This window comes from Diachasmimorpha longicaudata, chromosome 5 (assembly GCF_034640455.1).
Source record: "Diachasmimorpha longicaudata isolate KC_UGA_2023 chromosome 5, iyDiaLong2, whole genome shotgun sequence".
Classification (NCBI taxonomy): domain Eukaryota; kingdom Metazoa; phylum Arthropoda; class Insecta; order Hymenoptera; family Braconidae; genus Diachasmimorpha; species Diachasmimorpha longicaudata.
The window spans coordinates 2,619,321-2,636,636 of NC_087229.1; the positions used below are offsets into that span (position 1 = coordinate 2,619,321).

Below are 17,316 nucleotides of genomic sequence, written 5' to 3' on the forward strand. Positions count from 1 at the left end.
GGTAATAATTCAACTAATGACCATTACGTAAGGTTATTAACGACACTGCTGGGCCACGTGATTACACTAATGTCATTCAATAATTACGATACATTCAAACATAATAATCCAAGTGTTACGGCCTCCGTAATGATCGAGGCGTTCAATAACCAACATCATTTACCGCGTGAAAACAACAGCTCATAAATTCTTTTGGTCACCATTACTTTCTACTCTTATGTCAAATATTACAGACAATGTCAATACTTTTGGCGGTCAGGATCGTAAAGACGTAAGAGTATAAAAAATTATTACACTTCTGAATGCATTTAAAGTCAAGTAACAGTGAATTTCAGTTAGACATCACTATAATTCAATTATCAGGTTTTGCTTCTCAATTTTTGAAAACACTTGGCTGTCATTAATTCGTGATAATGAGGTTGAGTTAATTCGAATGGAAATAATGTAAAATTAAATGTATTCATACAATAGTAACAATAATAATGATAATAATAATAATAATAATAATAACAATAATAATAATAATAATAATAATAATAATAATAATAATAATAATAATGTAAAATGTGAGCACTTCTTACAACACATGCACCAACTTGCCTGCCGCAAATAACCCACAATAAAGCCCTCATTGGGAGAAAGATAGGTACATAATTTAGTTGGAACAAACTAAAACATTAATCTGGGTCTATCCCACGCTGTTTAGTTCACTAGAAGATTTACAAGGAAACGAAAGAGGGGGGGCAATATTATGATGCCCCATTTCTCCCCATTTGAAGACAGGATAATAATTCGACTCTGATACTTTCCCAGTCTTCGTCTGTGGGCTTTACACAGAACCTCATCTTCTTTTTATTACACTATTTTACGGCAGAGGACTGAGAGTAGTCAGCTAGATTGACAATTTTTTTTTTGTCAGAGAAAACCAAACTCAACGGAAGTAAGCGAAAAGTGTGACAGGTGGTTGCTGTGGGATCTAGTCTAGTCCCGAGAATGACTTTTTTGGAAAGTTATGCGAGTGTACAGGACGATTTCCGTGAATTTTTCATTCTACGCAATCTAATAGTTTGGGGAAATAGGCTGAGTGCGGCAGGTCAAGGGTGAATTAGTTAGAACTCATTACGCTCGGATTTTCCATTTATGAGAACAGACTTGGAATTAAATGGGAATTGTCTGTGAAAGCGTGTTTGTTAGGTAGGGAGAAAGTGTCTGTCATAAATGACCTGTAGTGTGTCTCTAGTCGACAAGCAGGTGAGCTTTAGAACAATTTTCTGGCGTATTTCAGCAAACAGATAGATTCCATAATTATGAAACAAGTAATCATTGTTACAAGTAAGTATTGATTAAGCAAGTAATCTCAATGATAAGAATAATTTTGACGTGATGAATCTAGTGAGATATTGATAAATAAAAGTGTAAATAAAAAATGTTGAAGGATGTCTTTGACTTCCGGGACAGGGGGCAAAAAAAGAGAAGGAAGTTATCCAAGGGAGGTCCAACCATTAGCCATCCTCATATCGTTGAAAGGCTGAAAACAAGTTATGAAGAAAAAATGGATAGAATGTGATCTGGGAATGGTCAACAAAAGCTGCGGGACATTAAGACGTTTCAAGAAGAAAATACGAATCCACGCAGGGACTTTTCAGTGAGATCCAGAGAGCCCGGGTGCCTGTTGGTCAATCCACCAGGGTAATTAGTTCTCGATTTATCATGACTATGTCTGGAAGACCACCGGGCAAGTTTTGCCAACAGATGAAGAATTTTGCATACTTCCGGGTCTTATACCCATGTGCTCTCGCGGGAAATGTCACTTTCCCTCTGCCTTTCCCTTTTTTATTTTTTGGAGTCTCCTTTGGTGTCCATGTGGTGGACACGCCTTTTCTGTTTGGGGTTTTCGAATTGTTGAAGTCTCTATTCACAATTGTTATGAAAGATCAATGAACAGTCATTTTTCACCATTGGTAATTCACTTTGGAAGTATTAAAAATCAATAGATTTTGAAAAAGTGAAAACCAAAGCCCTGCCCCAAATCACCGGGACCATTTCTCCAGTCAACAATTTTATTTGCACACCCGATTTTTACTGTCACCAAGGCTCAGTCTGTGAATTTTCCAACACTGGAGAAGGGTTACACGGTTATTCTTTCCCAAAAATGCTCTTAAACCAGAAGGAAAAAAAAATGGGTGTCCAATTACTAATCTCCTGAGCAAAGAGTTGTACCCGTTCGAGTTGAAAAGAGGAGCACTTATTTGTTTGAGTCAAGCACACGCTCAGGTTTTCCCGGCCTCCAACTGTTCCCTGTCAGTTACCCCCACCCTCCTAAAAATGGAATCACCCAAAAAGTAAAGAATCTTTTCAGATCTGGACAAGAATCTATTAATAAGCTCTCACAAATACTGCGAACCAAAATTTGCTAAAGTATATGAATGTCATTAAAAGCAGCAGGCTATGCGGTCAAACATTTAGAAATTACCATATCTCTGACCAGAATTGACAAGTCACATCACAACATTTTATTTTAAAGGAAACCGAACACTTGTCCCGTTAATTTATATGCTAATTTACGAAAAAATTCCATCAGTAGCTAATGACTACAAAGCGCCTTCATAGTTGCGGAAAACCCTCATAAAGTAACTGGTGATTTCCTTCTGGTCCCCGATGCGCTGTGTTCCAGCACTTAATAGTCCCCAGAAAGCCCGACCTGCGAGAATAACGAAAAACTCAATAGGACAACAAACCGTAATAGTCGAAAGGCTATAAAATTGTGGTACACGAGGTACCTAATATTTAACCACCACTCGAAACCCCCTTCAAGTTTCAAAATTATTTTATTACGGCAAAAAAGTAAAACTGGACAGGACGAAAAATGGTTTAACAATGGATTAAGGAAAAACGTGATTATATTGCCGCATTGGATTAACTTTCCTCCTAATTTTTTTTCTCGGGCTTTCCCTACAAAAAATTTCTTCAAATGCGTTAATAACTACAGGACTAAAAACTAGTATTGAAAAACTAGGCACCGAATTAGTATCCAGATTATGAGATTGCTCATGAACCGAGGCCTTTTTTCCATTCCACATTGGTCCAAGAGGTTGAGCAAAAAAACAGGTCTGGAGCTTTGTGAGCTATTTGTGGAAGTTTAACTCTAGAGTCGATGGAAGTAGATGAACATTATGAGTTTTCTACGAAATACGTCTATACGTGTTCCTATTTTCAAAACGGTGAAATTATCGAGAAAACGTATTTGAAAAGTTTAGTGGAAGTGGAGAAGGGTGATACAACATTGACCGGCCTTTCACGAGCTAAAGCATAATCCTCCCTGAATTGCATTCTGCGAGAGCGTGACCACGAAAATGAGGTTTGGCGGGTGCGTGGTCATTCGGCGAATAGTGTAGCGTCATCGCTTAGGGATGCTGAGGTTCTCAGCCTGTTAACATCCCTTTGTTGACCATAATAAATGCAATTTAAAAATTTAACTGTCATAATTGAAAGATTATTAGAATTAAAAATGGATATTTTGAATGTGAAAATTAACTCAGAATGGAGAGTAAAAAAATTATAATAAATTGATTGATTTCTATTTTATTAAAAGATAATTTTTCCACTATCTCTATAACCCAAGACTTTATCGGAATGTTTTTTCTTTTTCGAAAATATTCTGAGATAACAAGTGAGTAATTTAGGATTCAAAGCGTGAATAATGAAGAATAAAATTAAAAAGAAAAAATTGTCTTCATAACGGAAAAACTGAAAAAGGAATGGGTTGAGAACCTGAGTTTTTCCAAATAAAAGGAATGTTGGTCAGCATGTCATATGGTCAACGCATCGAGTGGTCGCGTGGGTGGATTTTTACTGCAGATGTGAGAGTGGCTGAAGGTCCAATGGGACAACCCTTCCGTAATAACGCACAAACGAAGGGGCCAATGCGTTCCCAATGCCCCTCTTTCGCCATCCATTGTTAACCATCCTCAAAACCAAACGCCTCTACGAAAAATGCATTATGCATCGTGACGCGTGGTCCGGCTAACGGTACAATATTCATATCCAACCCCTTTTTCATCTTTATTATCCTTACCACCTACATGTGTAGGCGAAATGTGTGTCAAAGAGATTTGAATTCGAATTTCCACCATCCGTGTCCGCTCTACGAATTCATCACTGCACGCTGACATGTCAAATTACCGATTATTTGGGGATAACGGTAACTGACGATCCATCTTTATTCGAATTTATTTAAAAATAAATTCAGATTATACCTCTTCCAAGTTGATGATTTTCGCATTCAGCGTATATCATCTTGCGTTCGGAGTTCATGAGAATTTATTCCAGTCTCTGTGGCCGGAAAAAAAAGTTCAAGGAGATGTATTTCTCTTGAAACAAGTATTATATACGGAAACCAATTCCAAACGTATATAATTTCATCCGCTAACTGAATTAGTCAATCACCAAAGGCATCAAAATTGAAATGAAAAATAGATAAATTAGTTCTGTCATTTACTTATACTTTTTTTTTATTGCGAATAGAATTTAATGAGGTACCTATTTAAATGCCGTCAAGTACATGGGAGATTTCACCGTTCTTTCTTGACCACATGAGGTAAATCATACTTCCCTCTAACGCACTTGATTTTTACACCAGGACAATCCTTAACTCTCCCTACTCTACAAAGTACAATATTATGCTCTTGCAGATTATGCCCTTCCCCTGAAAACAAAAAACGTGCGGATAAAAACTTGATCTTGGAAAATGTATTTTTCGCCGGCATTTGAGTGATGTTAGTTGTTTTAGTTACCTGGCACATAAGCGATCTTTTCCTTGCCGAAAGACAGTTTAACAAGTACACACTTTCTGTTTGCTGAGTTCGGCTTCTTTGGTTTTTTAATTAGGGTCTTAATCACCACTCCCTTGGCAAAAGGCTGACCGTTCAATATTTTTTTTGATGGACGCTTTTTAACGTGAGGTCCTTTTAAATGCATCATCCAAAGGGAGGAGCCGAACCTCTTTGCCTCGGTGAAACCTGTAGAGAAAAGGAATAAAAATATGATGAGTAAATTTTTCAATCTGTGTTCAACTCATTTTTCAAATTTTTATAGTTAGAGGAAGATATGTGATAACAAGTGTTATCAGTGGAAATATGAAAACTCAATATTCTGTCCTTGACGAATTTCGAAACGCTCGTTAGAAACCTATTCTAGGTGTGGATTTTTTTGAGATACGGATAATATCTGTAAGTCGATATGAATTAAGCATTAAATGGTGTTATTTTTATCGAAGCTTTCGCAAGCTCTGGAATTATAAGTCACTGTCACCGATAAATTTCACGCGGCTGTGACCACGAAAAAACTGTAATGCTGTGAAATAAATAGTTCATTTATTTCAAATTAATGCACTATCCCAGTGGAATAAAACGTAATGACGTATAATAATGAAATGTAATGAATATTTTATTGGGTTCAAATGGATTGTTACGTGAACAGAACATCGTACTAAACAATGATCTAATTTATCGTTAATGAGCTCTGCATTAGTACCAAGGAATCAATTATGGATATTTAAAAAGCAATTTATTCGAGTTGAACATTAAATATCAAAAATAATATTTCCATTAGAATAAAAGGCTCATTACCTACTATTTGTCCGAATCAATTCCATTAATTTAAATGAATGTTATTGAATCAACTGAGCCACCCACTGGGGCTATAATTTCATACTCATTTAATGATTAACATGGATCTCGATAAAATGGAAAAAATTATCGTCCCCTACAGAAAAATTTTTCCAGAAAATCGTAGCAACTATTTACGTTCTCTGATGTAATTTTTGTGACAAGAGAATGAGCACCAATGAAGGTCCAGTGAACTGTTATGTTAGACTCTAGAGTGATCAAGGTGGACAGTTAACGGTATATGCTGGGAAGCCGAAAACTCTTTCGCAAATAACCTTACAGTTGGTGACCCAAGTCTGAAGAGGCTGGGCAGGCAAATCAACAACAACGGGTCCGGAAAGCGAAGGATATGGAATATGATGGGCGCTTGACATTCCCAGGACGTACAGACACAATCCCACTCTCCACCCCCCCATCGATATTTCTTAAACCCGGTCTTTCTTCTTCCTCGGTGGTGCGTTGGTAAGCTTATTAAGTAACATTGTTACGAACGAGAAGAGCCCTCAGCACAGTTGGTGGTCACCGAGATTTCCCTGAAAAGTGGACAACTCTTTTGTTGCATCGCGCTTTTTTTAGTGAACTTGGGTTGAGATGTGGGCGGAGAAGAGATTCGGATTAAGAAAATCTTTACGATTTACCTTCTTTTCTCAATTTCGTAAACGGTTCAACAGGGGTTTAATATCATCCATTTGTATCAATCGATTTCATGAACTTTTAGATGCTAATTTCAACATATTTGATGAGTCTCTGCTTCGCAGCTGGCCAACGAATATTTACACGGTGTCAATCGCTCAGTGAATTTTAATATCCAGCGAAAATTGGTGGCTGTACAATATGATGATTCTTTCCAGACCCAAATAATTCTAAATTCATGAATATTTCAGTTGGTTAATATGCGTCACCTCTATCCTAAACTACCCTGCAACGAATGATGACGAACGACTAAATTCAGAGACCGCATTGTTGTTCACTTTGAGATGTTCAACTGACCACCGTCCGTCAATGCGACAGATGTCCGGGGGACCCGAATGGTTACACTGACTAATCCTAGATTCAACTCAGACTTAACTGAGCCATGAGGACCAGCAGAAACTCCATTATCCAAGTGTGCACAACTAAATGTAGGAAAAGCCAACCCCTTTTTCTCGGTGGAGATCAATGCCGCAAGATTACATTGCGAAAATTTTTACGTTTCTTATTACACGTTCTCTTTGTCCGAATCCATTTTGTATTTTGTGATGGATATTATGGAGAAAATTCGAGAAATGGTTGACAAAAAGTGGTCTATAATAAGAAAATATTTTTTCTGCTTTCAATTTTTGAAGACCATTCGAAGTGCGTCGAAATAAATAGAAGTGGTTCTAACATTTACTGATAAATAATTATTGGATGAGGAATGAAGTTCATGAAGTGAAGATCGGAAGTAAACAAATTATCAAAATTATTATTTTGCACATAATTTCTTTCCGTCCTCAAGCCTTCGAGAAGATGCCAGCAGAACATTTCAATTTATATACATTTTTGAAATAATTCTATTGACATTCCACCGAACGACAAAGCCATAATGGAATGATTAAATGATAAACCAAAAGTTTATCAATCAATCTAAATTGTGTAACATAAAAAAATAAAAATCTAGATTTCAATAACTGAAAAAAAATCCTTCGAGGTTTGGTCTTCGACAGTAGAAAAGATAATACCCTATATTGTTCGAGAATTGCCAAATATTCGTTTGACAACTGGTCAACCACAAATGGACATGTCACCCCTTCAATTTTCCCATCGATTTGACCACTACGTTCCCACTACCAAAGCTGTCCCGCAGTTTTTCTTTTATCCCCGAGTGAAAAATCTTTTCTTCCGTGAAGCTGAGAAGACTGGGATCAAAGAGGTAAGCTGCGCATTTGCGAGAGGCCACGCGTATTTTGCACGCACATTTTTCGAACAAAGAGAAAAAAAAAAAGAAAACCAAAGAATCAATGGACGATGGGAATCACTGCAGGACTCCCTCCATTCTTCCTTCTTTTTCTTTTTAAGGACTTTCCGATGCTTGGTCACCCTTTTTCCACGATTTTTCAGAGCAGATCAGTATCTCCTTTCTCCTCTCAATCTTCGGAAACTCGAGACACCAGAGCACGGTGACCAGGGTTTTACGTTCACGTATGATGGGAACGTAAATAAAGAGATGGCGATTTCGCACGATTTCACGTAAATGGGTCAACGTTTTCCACTAATCCTTTAAAAATCTCTTCCGATGTTTCTCGGGTAGTTTTTACATTCTTGAAAGGGTGTTTTGGAATGGATTTCACGGAGCAAGATCTTGAGGTTTCATCGGGAAATCCGCAAAGTTGAAATAAATAATAGGAAAACAGCAAAAACAACGGAAAGGATTAAGAGTCGCTAGGATAAAATGGACATTCATTGGCAACGATTCCATCCCTGATTTGTTTTTTTACTCCTCGATAAACGTAAATAAATAAATAAAGTACTTGACAATTAGTGGATTGATAGGCTAGTTAAGGGATTATTCTCATGTGAGCACTTCAAAAAATCGATTTTTTTTTTAATATTTTGACAGTAAAACCTATTGAAAACATGCTGTGAAAAATTCATAGTATTTGATAAGTTACAGCTCATAGTCGCCGACGTGTCGTAAGCGATTGTCTACCAGGCTTTAAACTTTAAACGCGTTTTTCTCGAATCATCATTTTCTGAAACGGTCAAGGTCCTACAAGAAAAAGTATTCAACCGATTGCTTTAAAATTTACATATGTTCTTCTACTCATTTATAGTTATCGTCCCTACCACAATTGTTTATTTTCGACAATATCTTCATATTTTTTTTAAACGATTTGTAACGAAAAAGAACGAGATTTTCGTGATTTTTTTTTGAAGTTCGATATTTTTTTTTGTTTTTAATGAAATTGATTATATTTGGTAGGGACGATAGCCACAGATCTACTGAATAATAATCCATTCGATTTTTTTATGTCAGACAACATGAACAGCCGCTATCACCTTGACCAGTGAACTACCTTTTTTTGTTGGGGCTACTTTGACTTAAAAAAAATATATGTTAAAAATGTAAAAAACGAAAAAAAAAATTTTTTTCGTATATTTCAAAATACAAATAAAAATATATTGAAAAATCAACATGATTGAAGTTTGTTGTCGCATAAAAAAAAAAAATTCCGAAAAAGTGGTAAAATATAGGCGTTCACATGAGAATAACCCCTTAATGGAATTCCCCCAAAAAGTAAATAGCCCAAAAACCCGTTAATTATTTTTTTTCGGAGCCAATTACTTGACATTCGCTCTGAAAATAATTACGTTACTGTCATCCACGCTTTTATTCCTTATGATAATGTGTTCATCTTACCCCAGCCTCCCGTACATTATTTACCTGCAAATGTATTGTTGACGCATAACCTTGCCAGGTTGGAGATTTTCCCTGAAACATAATAACTAAATTAAGTTCGTAAGTTTAATTTTCACCAGTTTCTAATGACGGAGAATTTGTCAGATAGTTCACTCAAATCATTCGGTGTCTCGAAAAATTGTAGGGACAACGAGACTATTACTGCATAAGGACGAAAGTTTGGTGAATTTTGAGAACAGGGCGGCATATGAAGGTACAAAATCCTTGAAAACATTTGCAAGATTCATTGAAAAACACAACTAAATTAATTTATTTGTTAAGGATAGAAGAAAAATTATTATTTTGAATGTTGTGGAGGTTATTTAGAGGTTAGGGTATTGGACATTGAAGTCTCATTAGATTAATCAGTCAGTTCACCTTGTAGAGGATTCCCGAGATATGAACGAGTCATATTTATCAAGCTCCTTGCGATGACACTCATTTTTTATGTCGTTAAATCACTTTTCAGAATAGAAATATTATTACATTTTTTGGAGTGAACAAAACAGGAACTGCGCTGGTGGAGACTCGCGAGCACGGCATGTACTAGTTTACTCTGACGGCAATACAGGTATCGTCTCAATGGGCGGGAAATTTGAAAGTTATTGCTCTGAAAAATACATCTAATTTTAAATTTCCTTTACTCAAAGAGCTTTGATGTTAAAATATACATAAGCAATAATTACTTTGATAGATTTTCATTTCGTTTGGTGTTGAGAAACGTTCGTGATGAATAGATTTTTAATTCACAAATATTATTGCATTGTAGTAAAGAATACCGAATACACAATTATTATTTTGTGGAATTCAAGTGGATCAAATTTATGTATTAGTTATAAATTCGTTGAATAATTATTCTTTAGTCATCTTCTGTCGTTAATTGTTTAAAAAACGTCTAGTCACATAAAACAAAATACTGGTCATTTATTAAATTAACTGTTAGATACGAAGAGTCCCGCTCTACTACATTTTTCACGAATACATTAAATAAATTAGTTACTATCACTAACGGTATAAAAGTCGATTGAAATCTTTAAGAACCGAATAAAGTGAACAAAAGATTAAAAACTTTCGACAAAGGAAATTGTATGGAAAATACCTGTGTAGAATATTGTTTAAAAAGTTGTATAGAAATATGCAATTCCATTGACTTCTTTCATTGCATCTTTTCTACTGAAAATTTCAATTGAATCAGTCAAAAACAAATAGAAATTCGATAAAAATCCAAGAAACTTTTTTTTTACATACTCGATTTTAACTCTCGATCTTTTCAAACATAGTTTTCAAAAAGAAATACAGATTCCGTTTCTTGTCTTTCTGTTCATGCTCACATAAAGCTCCAAAAATTGATCTAATATTAATCTGTTTTCTAATGAGGAGCTCCTGAATAGCCACAATTTCTTCAAATGATTGCTTATCACAGATGCAAAATGTTCCAGAAATACCAACGTATGATGCAACCATGAAAAAAATTAGGAATGTTATTGCTAGATCTCCTCGACATTCGTGAAGTCTCGGAACTTTAACTGTCACCCTCTTATCAACCTTATCGTCACTATCAACACGTCTGAAGACAACAAACATTTTATTTAATTCCTTAATGAGATCTTCCTTAGTGTAAATCTCCCCGTCTTTAATGTGAGTCCTCCCGACATAAGCGAAAATGCGTGGTGTAGAGTCGGTAGAAGGACCTGAATACTTGAAACTTTTGCCAAACCCCTCGCATAGTGAGTACGGTCTGACACCCCGGAAGAAGAGAGCTTCGTCTTCCTCCAGCGGCTCCACAAACAGCCTAGCAATCATGAGCTCAGGATGAACTAAGAAATGTATTTGTTCTTCCTCCACTTGAAAGCCAAATACATCTCCACCAAAGACTCCATCAATATTCAGCACCTCCACTCCTTCACAGGAATCCGTAAATTTTTCTATGTTCACCGGTCTCAATGGATGATTTGAATTCCACCAAGCTGGACCAGCAGCAATATACACTCTCTCCATTATCAGTAGATTCGTTAACGGTTGGTCTTTGATCTCTGAAAAGTATGCGATGATGCACTGAATTTTTTGCTTCACAATTTCGTTAATTTCGTGCCTGTCACTACCAGTATGTTGATGAGCCTCGAAAAGCCTCGAGAAATTGAAAAAATGTCCTCCAAACTTTTCATTCTCATCGACAGCATCAGGAAAGGTGCAGAGAAATCCATTGGCCAATAGACAGCCTGCTTGCTTCTGAGTGATTTCGGTGACCGAGTTCTCCTGGCGTTGGCAGGCATCCATTCTCTCAACCAGCAATTCAGGCAGTTGTAATGCGAGATTTTTTATTGATGGCAAAACTCGACAGAAAAAATCATTCAATTCATTCGGATTCAGAGATCGAATGTAATTATCAAGCCCTTGAAAATCCATGGAGAACCTTTTCGTCCCATTATATCGAATGATTGAATGCTTGAGGCTGATAATATCATGACAGGTGCTTTTCAGAGAATCCTGAATTACCGTCCAGTTTTCGGATCTATGAGGCATTACGACTGGGTCTAATTTTGGTTCCGGTACTGGTGGTGGCGAGTTTATGGAGACTCGAGCGATACTCTGCAGGATCTGCTCATCGACCGTAAGGAATCGAGAATTCGATGGTGAAATTTGTAACTGCAATTGTTTAGTCGATTTCACAGATCGTGAGTGAGTCCTCAATGTGATGTTCGATAGTTGCGAATTTGTTATTATTGAAATGTCATGGTCCTCCGAAAGATAGGAAGCATTTGAGACTGTTGGTGATGTGGGATCGACAGGTCTTCTCACTGGATTTTGTGAATCAACTCCCGGCTGGGAAGAACCTCCTGCACCTTCAGCTGATGCTGCACGATTTTCCCTTGAATGTTGGTTTTCCAAAGAGTTATGATCTATGGGAAACTGGAAATTAACTCTCTTTTGATTTCCTTGTTTTCTCGCTGATGTCTTTGAATGAGAAGACTCAACAAATGAATCACTGCTGTCTAGATCGAATATCGAACGGACAGCACCTGAATCCACTGTTGATTTAGCTTTGACAGAACTGCCTTCCTCCTGAAGTCCCAATTTGATCTGATTGAAGCTATCTACATGATTATATCCAGAACCAGTAGTTGCGTAGATGTCGAAATCTCTAACTGTTTCTCCATCAACTCTGGCTTCCCTGGGTCCTTCTATCGACTTTTCCCCCTCTGCCAGCGGAACTCCTTCAGTTTCCTTTTGGAGTTCATCTTCTTCGCTGGAGAACTCTATGAGATTCGCGGGAACTGATGGATCCTGGAGTTTAGACTCACGTGGAGTTCCAGATTCACCGGAGAAGGTTGATTCAGTAGATACAGCTGTGGGAGATTGGCGTGGTCGTGGTAAATATCGAAATGCTTGAAGACGTGCGATAGCTCGCGAGGGGCGTGCAGGTACTGCTGAAGATGCAACGTGTTGGATTGGTGATCTGTCGCCATCAGTAGCTGGAGGTTGCAGCTGCTGGTTGTGCCTGGGCCCTCGACCCGATCGACCCAACCTTGTAGCGGGGAGGTTTTGGGGTTTGTCAGGCTGATCCTCCCATTCTGAATCGGAGTCTTCCAGCTGAGTAGCTTTTGATGGTTTATTGCTTTTCTTGGTAGTGGTTTTCTTTATTTTCTGGGGAGATTTGTTGAAGATATAGTTGAATCGTTGATTTATTATCGAGATAGACATCTTCGAATTTATCTGGGAGTTTTCATAGCTCTGGGACAAATATATGATTGAGGCTAATTTGTATTCATTGCAAAGAGGAAGAAATATTGTTCATGAAAAATTATACTGATCATCAAACGTTATGAAGGCGTGAAGAAACTTGTTCATTAAAAAAATTTAATAAAAAACCAATAGACAGAATAGAATGTAGTTTTTTTCCTACCGTACCTATACATATACGTTTCAATTCCCCCTAAAAACGTAAATATTCAATTGTTAATCACCATGGATTTTCCTCGTTTGGAGCTCTCTCCGGATCTAGATTCACTAGTTAATCTATTCGACAACGTCGAAGTCTCTATCTTGTAAAAATTGACTTTTCCTTTGCACTCCCTAGACCGTGAACGCGTAATCCTCCTGGGGGCCTGAGCGATCTCATCGTCGCCAATATGGTCCGTCGGTCCAAACAGACCTGCCGGACCCAACTTTTTTTTCTGTAGGAAAATGAATAAATCGGTTTTGAACATAAATGGTACTCTCTCAAAGAATATTTCTTTAATGGAAGAGCAACTGCCGAATAACTATTTACAATATTGGTATTTACGTAACGAGGTCATAAGTAGATTCGGGTAAGTGCACTGTTTATTCTTATAACTTCAATCGATAATTCTTTTAAACACAGTCGAGTCTATTGACGTTCCCAACAGAGTTAAATATGGCCGTTTAATCGATGGAGACTATTATCAAGAGATAGAAAAGCATTGTTCCATTTTCACCTCAACGTAAATACCAAAAAAGGTCAAATACTTACTACTCTCCCGACATTTAATGGCATCCTCTGCGCGAGAAATAATTACACCTACTTTGATTTACATTGCTTGATTAGCACTGACTAATTCCTTTGGTTCGACATAAAAGGTTTCGCTAATCCTGTATCTGTCGGAATTAATCACATTCGGCCGAATTTAAGGTATCAATCACACAATACATGCAAATTTCGGAAATTTGAATTTGCCAATGATTCATTTTTACAGATTGCTCATCACCCCATCGGTCGATCAATACCAACCGTCGTTACACTACCATGAGTCGAATCAGAAACTATAGGGGAAGAGCTTCAACTGCAAAATTTCATAGCAGTGCGGCAGGAGCTACGATGGCGAAAGTGCCTGTCGGTAAGGTCATGGAGAACGTGGCTAACAGGGCCGAGGGGCTTTTGCAAAAACGCAAAAAACCTAAAAATTGACTTTAGAATATTCCTGGAGCCTCAGAAGAATCGCAAAGGGCAAACAATAATATAAATCGTTTTTTATATTATTGTCTGAGATACCCGCGAAAAACGGGGTGATACCCAATTCGGGGCCCTTTTGCCCTAAGAGGCCCAGGAGCTGAGTAAAACGCGAAAAAACCAAAGAATCAATTTGATGAAATTTCGCGATTGAAACCGCTCCATAAACGTCAGCAATCTCGGTCCAAATATTTGGAAAAATTGTATAGTTGGTTTTTGAACTTGTTTGCCTTCAGTATTGCGCTGCCCTTTTGCAAAAGTTTGTATCTGGAACGTGAATTCATTCCAGACAGATACCACAATTTTCTAAATTTGAATGACCAAATATATTTAGAGACACCGGCGAATACAAAGTATAAATTCCTTAAAACCTATAATTCTTAACTTGTTAATTTGAAATTAAAAAGGGATGATGATGGATGGGGGACGATGATGATAAAATAACTGATCCAGAATTCCATTAAGATCTTCTCTCCCGAAGATAATCTGTCGTGGATGCTCTTTACCAGGAGTTGTAGTATCCAAGATTGTGACCGAGACCAGCGTAGGGCAGACGTACTCCTGCTGGGGAAGTGTAGACTGGAGCTTGGTAAGCATGGTTGTAACCGTGGTTGTAACCATGACCCAGAAGAAGAGGAGAAGTGGCGAGAGGTGCAGCACCGTGAGCTGCCTGCCCGTAGTAGTAGGGGTTGTTCAGATATCCGTGGGCAAGACCTAGAAAAACAAAAAGAAAATAATATTTTTTTTACTCTCTGAAAATTTCACACGTAGAAAATTGTAAATCTCTCTTTATTATTATTTCAAAAACTAATAGTAATTCGTAGAGCCTGTGCTCTACAAATTACGGGGGAGGGTAAGGAAGAAGTCACAACAATCCGAGAGGATGTACCAAATAAAAAAGGATGAAGTTAAACTATCCACATTCGTTTCATTAAAAAATTCAATAGCCGGGAAAATTCTAGTCAAGTCCTTTAGCAGAAATAAAACGTTGGGTCTAACGTCAGGGTCCGATTTGGTCGAATTTTAAGGGAAGGTTTTCAAAGGTTGTCTATCAGGGTAAGCAATTATTTATGGGGGAAGAGAGTGAAAAAAGTTCTTGCCATTGTATCCGTAATTAAGACCGTTGTATCCTCCCAGATAATTTCCGCCATATCCGACTGGAACGACTCCTCTCTTCTGTTGATTCTTTTGCTCGAGTGCCTCCTCACCAAAGATTGGTGTAGCCAGAGCGATAATGGTGAAAACCAGCTGGAAAAAAAATATAATCTCCAACGACATCCGGAAATTAACCATTCCCTTTATCTCAAACTCTGACACTCACCAGGGCGTTCATGTTGATATCAGATTATAGATAGAACAGGTGAGTTCCTGATGCACAGTGATACTGCTGATGTGATACTGATGCGGATAGTCGCTGGCACACCCACTTTTATACTTGGTTCGGATCTACTTCTAGTTTCAATTTCTTCACTTGGACAGTCCTTTTTCCTTTTTTTCTGCAGGGGAGAAATAGAATCGTAGCTGTGATGAAATGTGCTACATGACACTAACTGCAGGATCGAGAAGGAACGGACAAAGTTCAGGCACATGGAGTCAGTAAATTGGTAGCCTGATGGAAATATAAGCAATTATGAATTCTTTCCACATTGTTATAGTACAAAAACAGAAATTTAATGAATTTTTCCCATATTGATGTCCGTTTGTCGTTATGGTTCGCATTCTTTCTGTCTCCTCGAATGACTCAATTCTATATCTCGTTCCATTCTATCTGGAGACAAGAGTTTTTCTGTTTCTTGGAAAGATTCATCTCACCCTAGAGCGAAACGTTGACATTAACGAATTAATAATATTTTTTTAATTGCGATCACTAGTCCAAGATGTATGGAAAAAAATTGGGTCCCTACCTGGAGAGAGGAGGGGAATTTATATCTAAGGAAATTCTCGATTACAACGATTATAACGCTCTCAGTCGAACGAAAAATACTATGAATTTTCAGATCCTTCAATTGACTGAAATCGATTTTTTGGTATTTTTATAAACAACCCGTAGAAGTACGAGTGGAAACAGTCGATATATCGGGGTATTTACCTCCGGTGGTGACCGACCTGGAATGGAATAAATGTCTGCAAAATAATTTACATAATTTATTGTTACTCACATAAATACTCGAAATATTTTCCCATCTGATAGACAATAAAAACAATTTTCGTCTACGCATCTTAAATTTCGTGACTTTCACTGTTACATTTGCTATTACCCAACACTTTAAGCCAACATTTCAATGACAATTTTTCTAAAATTCAATCGTCTCATATGGCACTTCCTCCCATACAGCATTCCCCACATCATACCATAAGTCCCAAGAACAAGAATGATGACAATGTCATGTGTCCTACATTTTGCCAATTACTTATGAACCCCAGGGGACAATTTGCATTATAGATCTACCCGATTTTTTTCCCATGTAAAAAACAATTTCGATGCTGAAACGAAGGACATTATGAAGCCAAGATGTCGACTCCAAGATTTCCTGTGCCCCTGGGTACGTGATAAACGTAACAATCGTTAGCTGCGTCTATCCATCCACCTGAATTACGATCATGTTTGCGTTGGCAAAGATCTATGGGTCGTACTTGTCAGTGGCGGTTGTACGCTGTTTACCGCCCCAGGGTAGGATAAGTTTAGACTCCAATTGTCGTTACAATAAATGAGAGTAAAAACATTATATAAAGGAAGAGTAATTGACAATTTCATTATTACCCGAGAGGCTTAGCGGTGACTTTGATCGTCAGACCATTTAAAATAATGTTGTCCTTTTCTTGCTTGCGTCAGGGACTTTTGTGCATGTTTTCCGTACTTAATTGATGTAATTAAAATTCGACGAGATCATGGGCTCTCTGGGGAGCCTTCGATAATAGGTGTGAAAATTTATCGGTTTTTCATACTTAAAAAAAATTGTGGTGCAATCCACGGATGTTGTCTCAGGTAATGGGAGGAATTTCACTTTTCCGTTTTTGGATTTTAATGGGCAATTAATTACTCTACAATTACGCGGTTGATTGTCTGTATTTGGAGTTCTGGCTGATCAATATTTATCGGTTTTTCCATAGTTAAGGAGAATTATCGGCATAGGGAGTACAGGTCGGGAGTTTTGAAACTTTAGTGATGAGGTATTCTATGTGAATAAGTCAATGAATGGCTCTCACCCTCTTATTGGATTGACAACTTGGTATTAATTTTCTAGGCTGTGGTTGCAAGGAAT

The 17,316-nt window shown here is 37.5% G+C and overlaps 3 protein-coding genes across 6 annotated transcripts; all 3 read right to left on the reverse strand.

Annotated features, from left to right (window-relative positions):
• Nucleotides 1–2,490: 2,490 nt before the first annotated feature.
• Nucleotides 2,491–9,630, reverse strand: LOC135162165 (small ribosomal subunit protein uS12m). 4 transcript variants are annotated; one of them, XM_064120353.1, is made up of 6 exons: nucleotides 9,463–9,630; nucleotides 9,070–9,117; nucleotides 4,794–5,018; nucleotides 4,540–4,705; nucleotides 4,257–4,429; nucleotides 2,491–2,701 (listed from the first exon to the last, which is right to left on the reverse strand). In XM_064120353.1, the coding sequence occupies exons 1-4, from the start codon at nucleotides 9,524–9,526 to the stop codon at nucleotides 4,572–4,574; spliced, it is 471 nt and encodes a 156-aa protein (XP_063976423.1). In that variant the 5' UTR covers nucleotides 9,527–9,630; the 3' UTR covers nucleotides 2,491–2,701; nucleotides 4,257–4,429; nucleotides 4,540–4,571. The 4 variants fall into 4 exon arrangements, with proteins under 4 accessions (XP_063976423.1, XP_063976420.1, XP_063976421.1 ...); XM_064120350.1 differs by lacking the exons at nucleotides 9,070–9,117; nucleotides 9,463–9,630 and adding exons at nucleotides 5,947–6,199; nucleotides 6,305–8,543; XM_064120351.1 differs by lacking the exons at nucleotides 4,257–4,429; nucleotides 9,070–9,117; nucleotides 9,463–9,630 and adding an exon at nucleotides 5,947–6,082.
• A 358-nt stretch (nucleotides 9,631–9,988) lies between these two features.
• LOC135162148 (uncharacterized) lies at nucleotides 9,989–13,867 on the reverse strand. The gene is made up of 3 exons (XM_064120323.1): nucleotides 13,577–13,867; nucleotides 13,050–13,259; nucleotides 9,989–12,729 (listed from the first exon to the last, which is right to left on the reverse strand). Exons 1-3 carry the CDS (start codon nucleotides 13,598–13,600, stop codon nucleotides 10,339–10,341), a joined length of 2,625 nt encoding a protein of 874 aa, XP_063976393.1. The 5' UTR covers nucleotides 13,601–13,867; the 3' UTR covers nucleotides 9,989–10,338.
• Nucleotides 13,868–14,355: 488 nt separating this feature from the next.
• Nucleotides 14,356–15,865, reverse strand: LOC135162168 (keratin-associated protein 6-1-like). The gene is made up of 3 exons (XM_064120357.1): nucleotides 15,375–15,865; nucleotides 15,154–15,301; nucleotides 14,356–14,767 (listed from the first exon to the last, which is right to left on the reverse strand). Exons 1-3 carry the CDS (start codon nucleotides 15,384–15,386, stop codon nucleotides 14,556–14,558), a joined length of 372 nt encoding a protein of 123 aa, XP_063976427.1. The 5' UTR covers nucleotides 15,387–15,865; the 3' UTR covers nucleotides 14,356–14,555.
• Between the last annotated feature and the right edge of the window lie 1,451 nt (nucleotides 15,866–17,316).

Coding starts and splice junctions, on each gene's coding strand:
- LOC135162148 (XM_064120323.1), bottom strand. CDS start 13,600: ATGCCATTAAATGTCGGGAGAGTA. Junction 13,260..13,576: donor CATTAAATGTCGGGAGAGTA/GTAAGTATTTGA, acceptor ATTTTCCTACAG/AAAAAAAAGTTGGGTCCGGC. Junction 12,730..13,049: donor CCAAACGAGGAAAATCCATG/GTGATTAACAAT, acceptor AAATCTCCCCAG/AAAATAAAGAAAACCACTAC.
- LOC135162168 (XM_064120357.1), bottom strand. Junction 14,768..15,153: donor TCTTAATTACGGATACAATG/GCAAGAACTTTT, acceptor TTGTTTTTCTAG/GTCTTGCCCACGGATATCTG.
- LOC135162165 (XM_064120350.1), bottom strand. CDS start 6,082: ATGGGGGGGTGGAGAGTGGGATTGTGTCTGTACGTCCTGGGAATGTCA. Junction 5,019..5,946: donor TCAGACTTGGGTCACCAACT/GTAAGGTTATTT, acceptor TTTTCTCTACAG/GTTTCACCGAGGCAAAGAGG. Junction 4,706..4,793: donor AAAGATCGCTTATGTGCCAG/GTAACTAAAACA, acceptor TTTTGTTTTCAG/GGGAAGGGCATAATCTGCAA.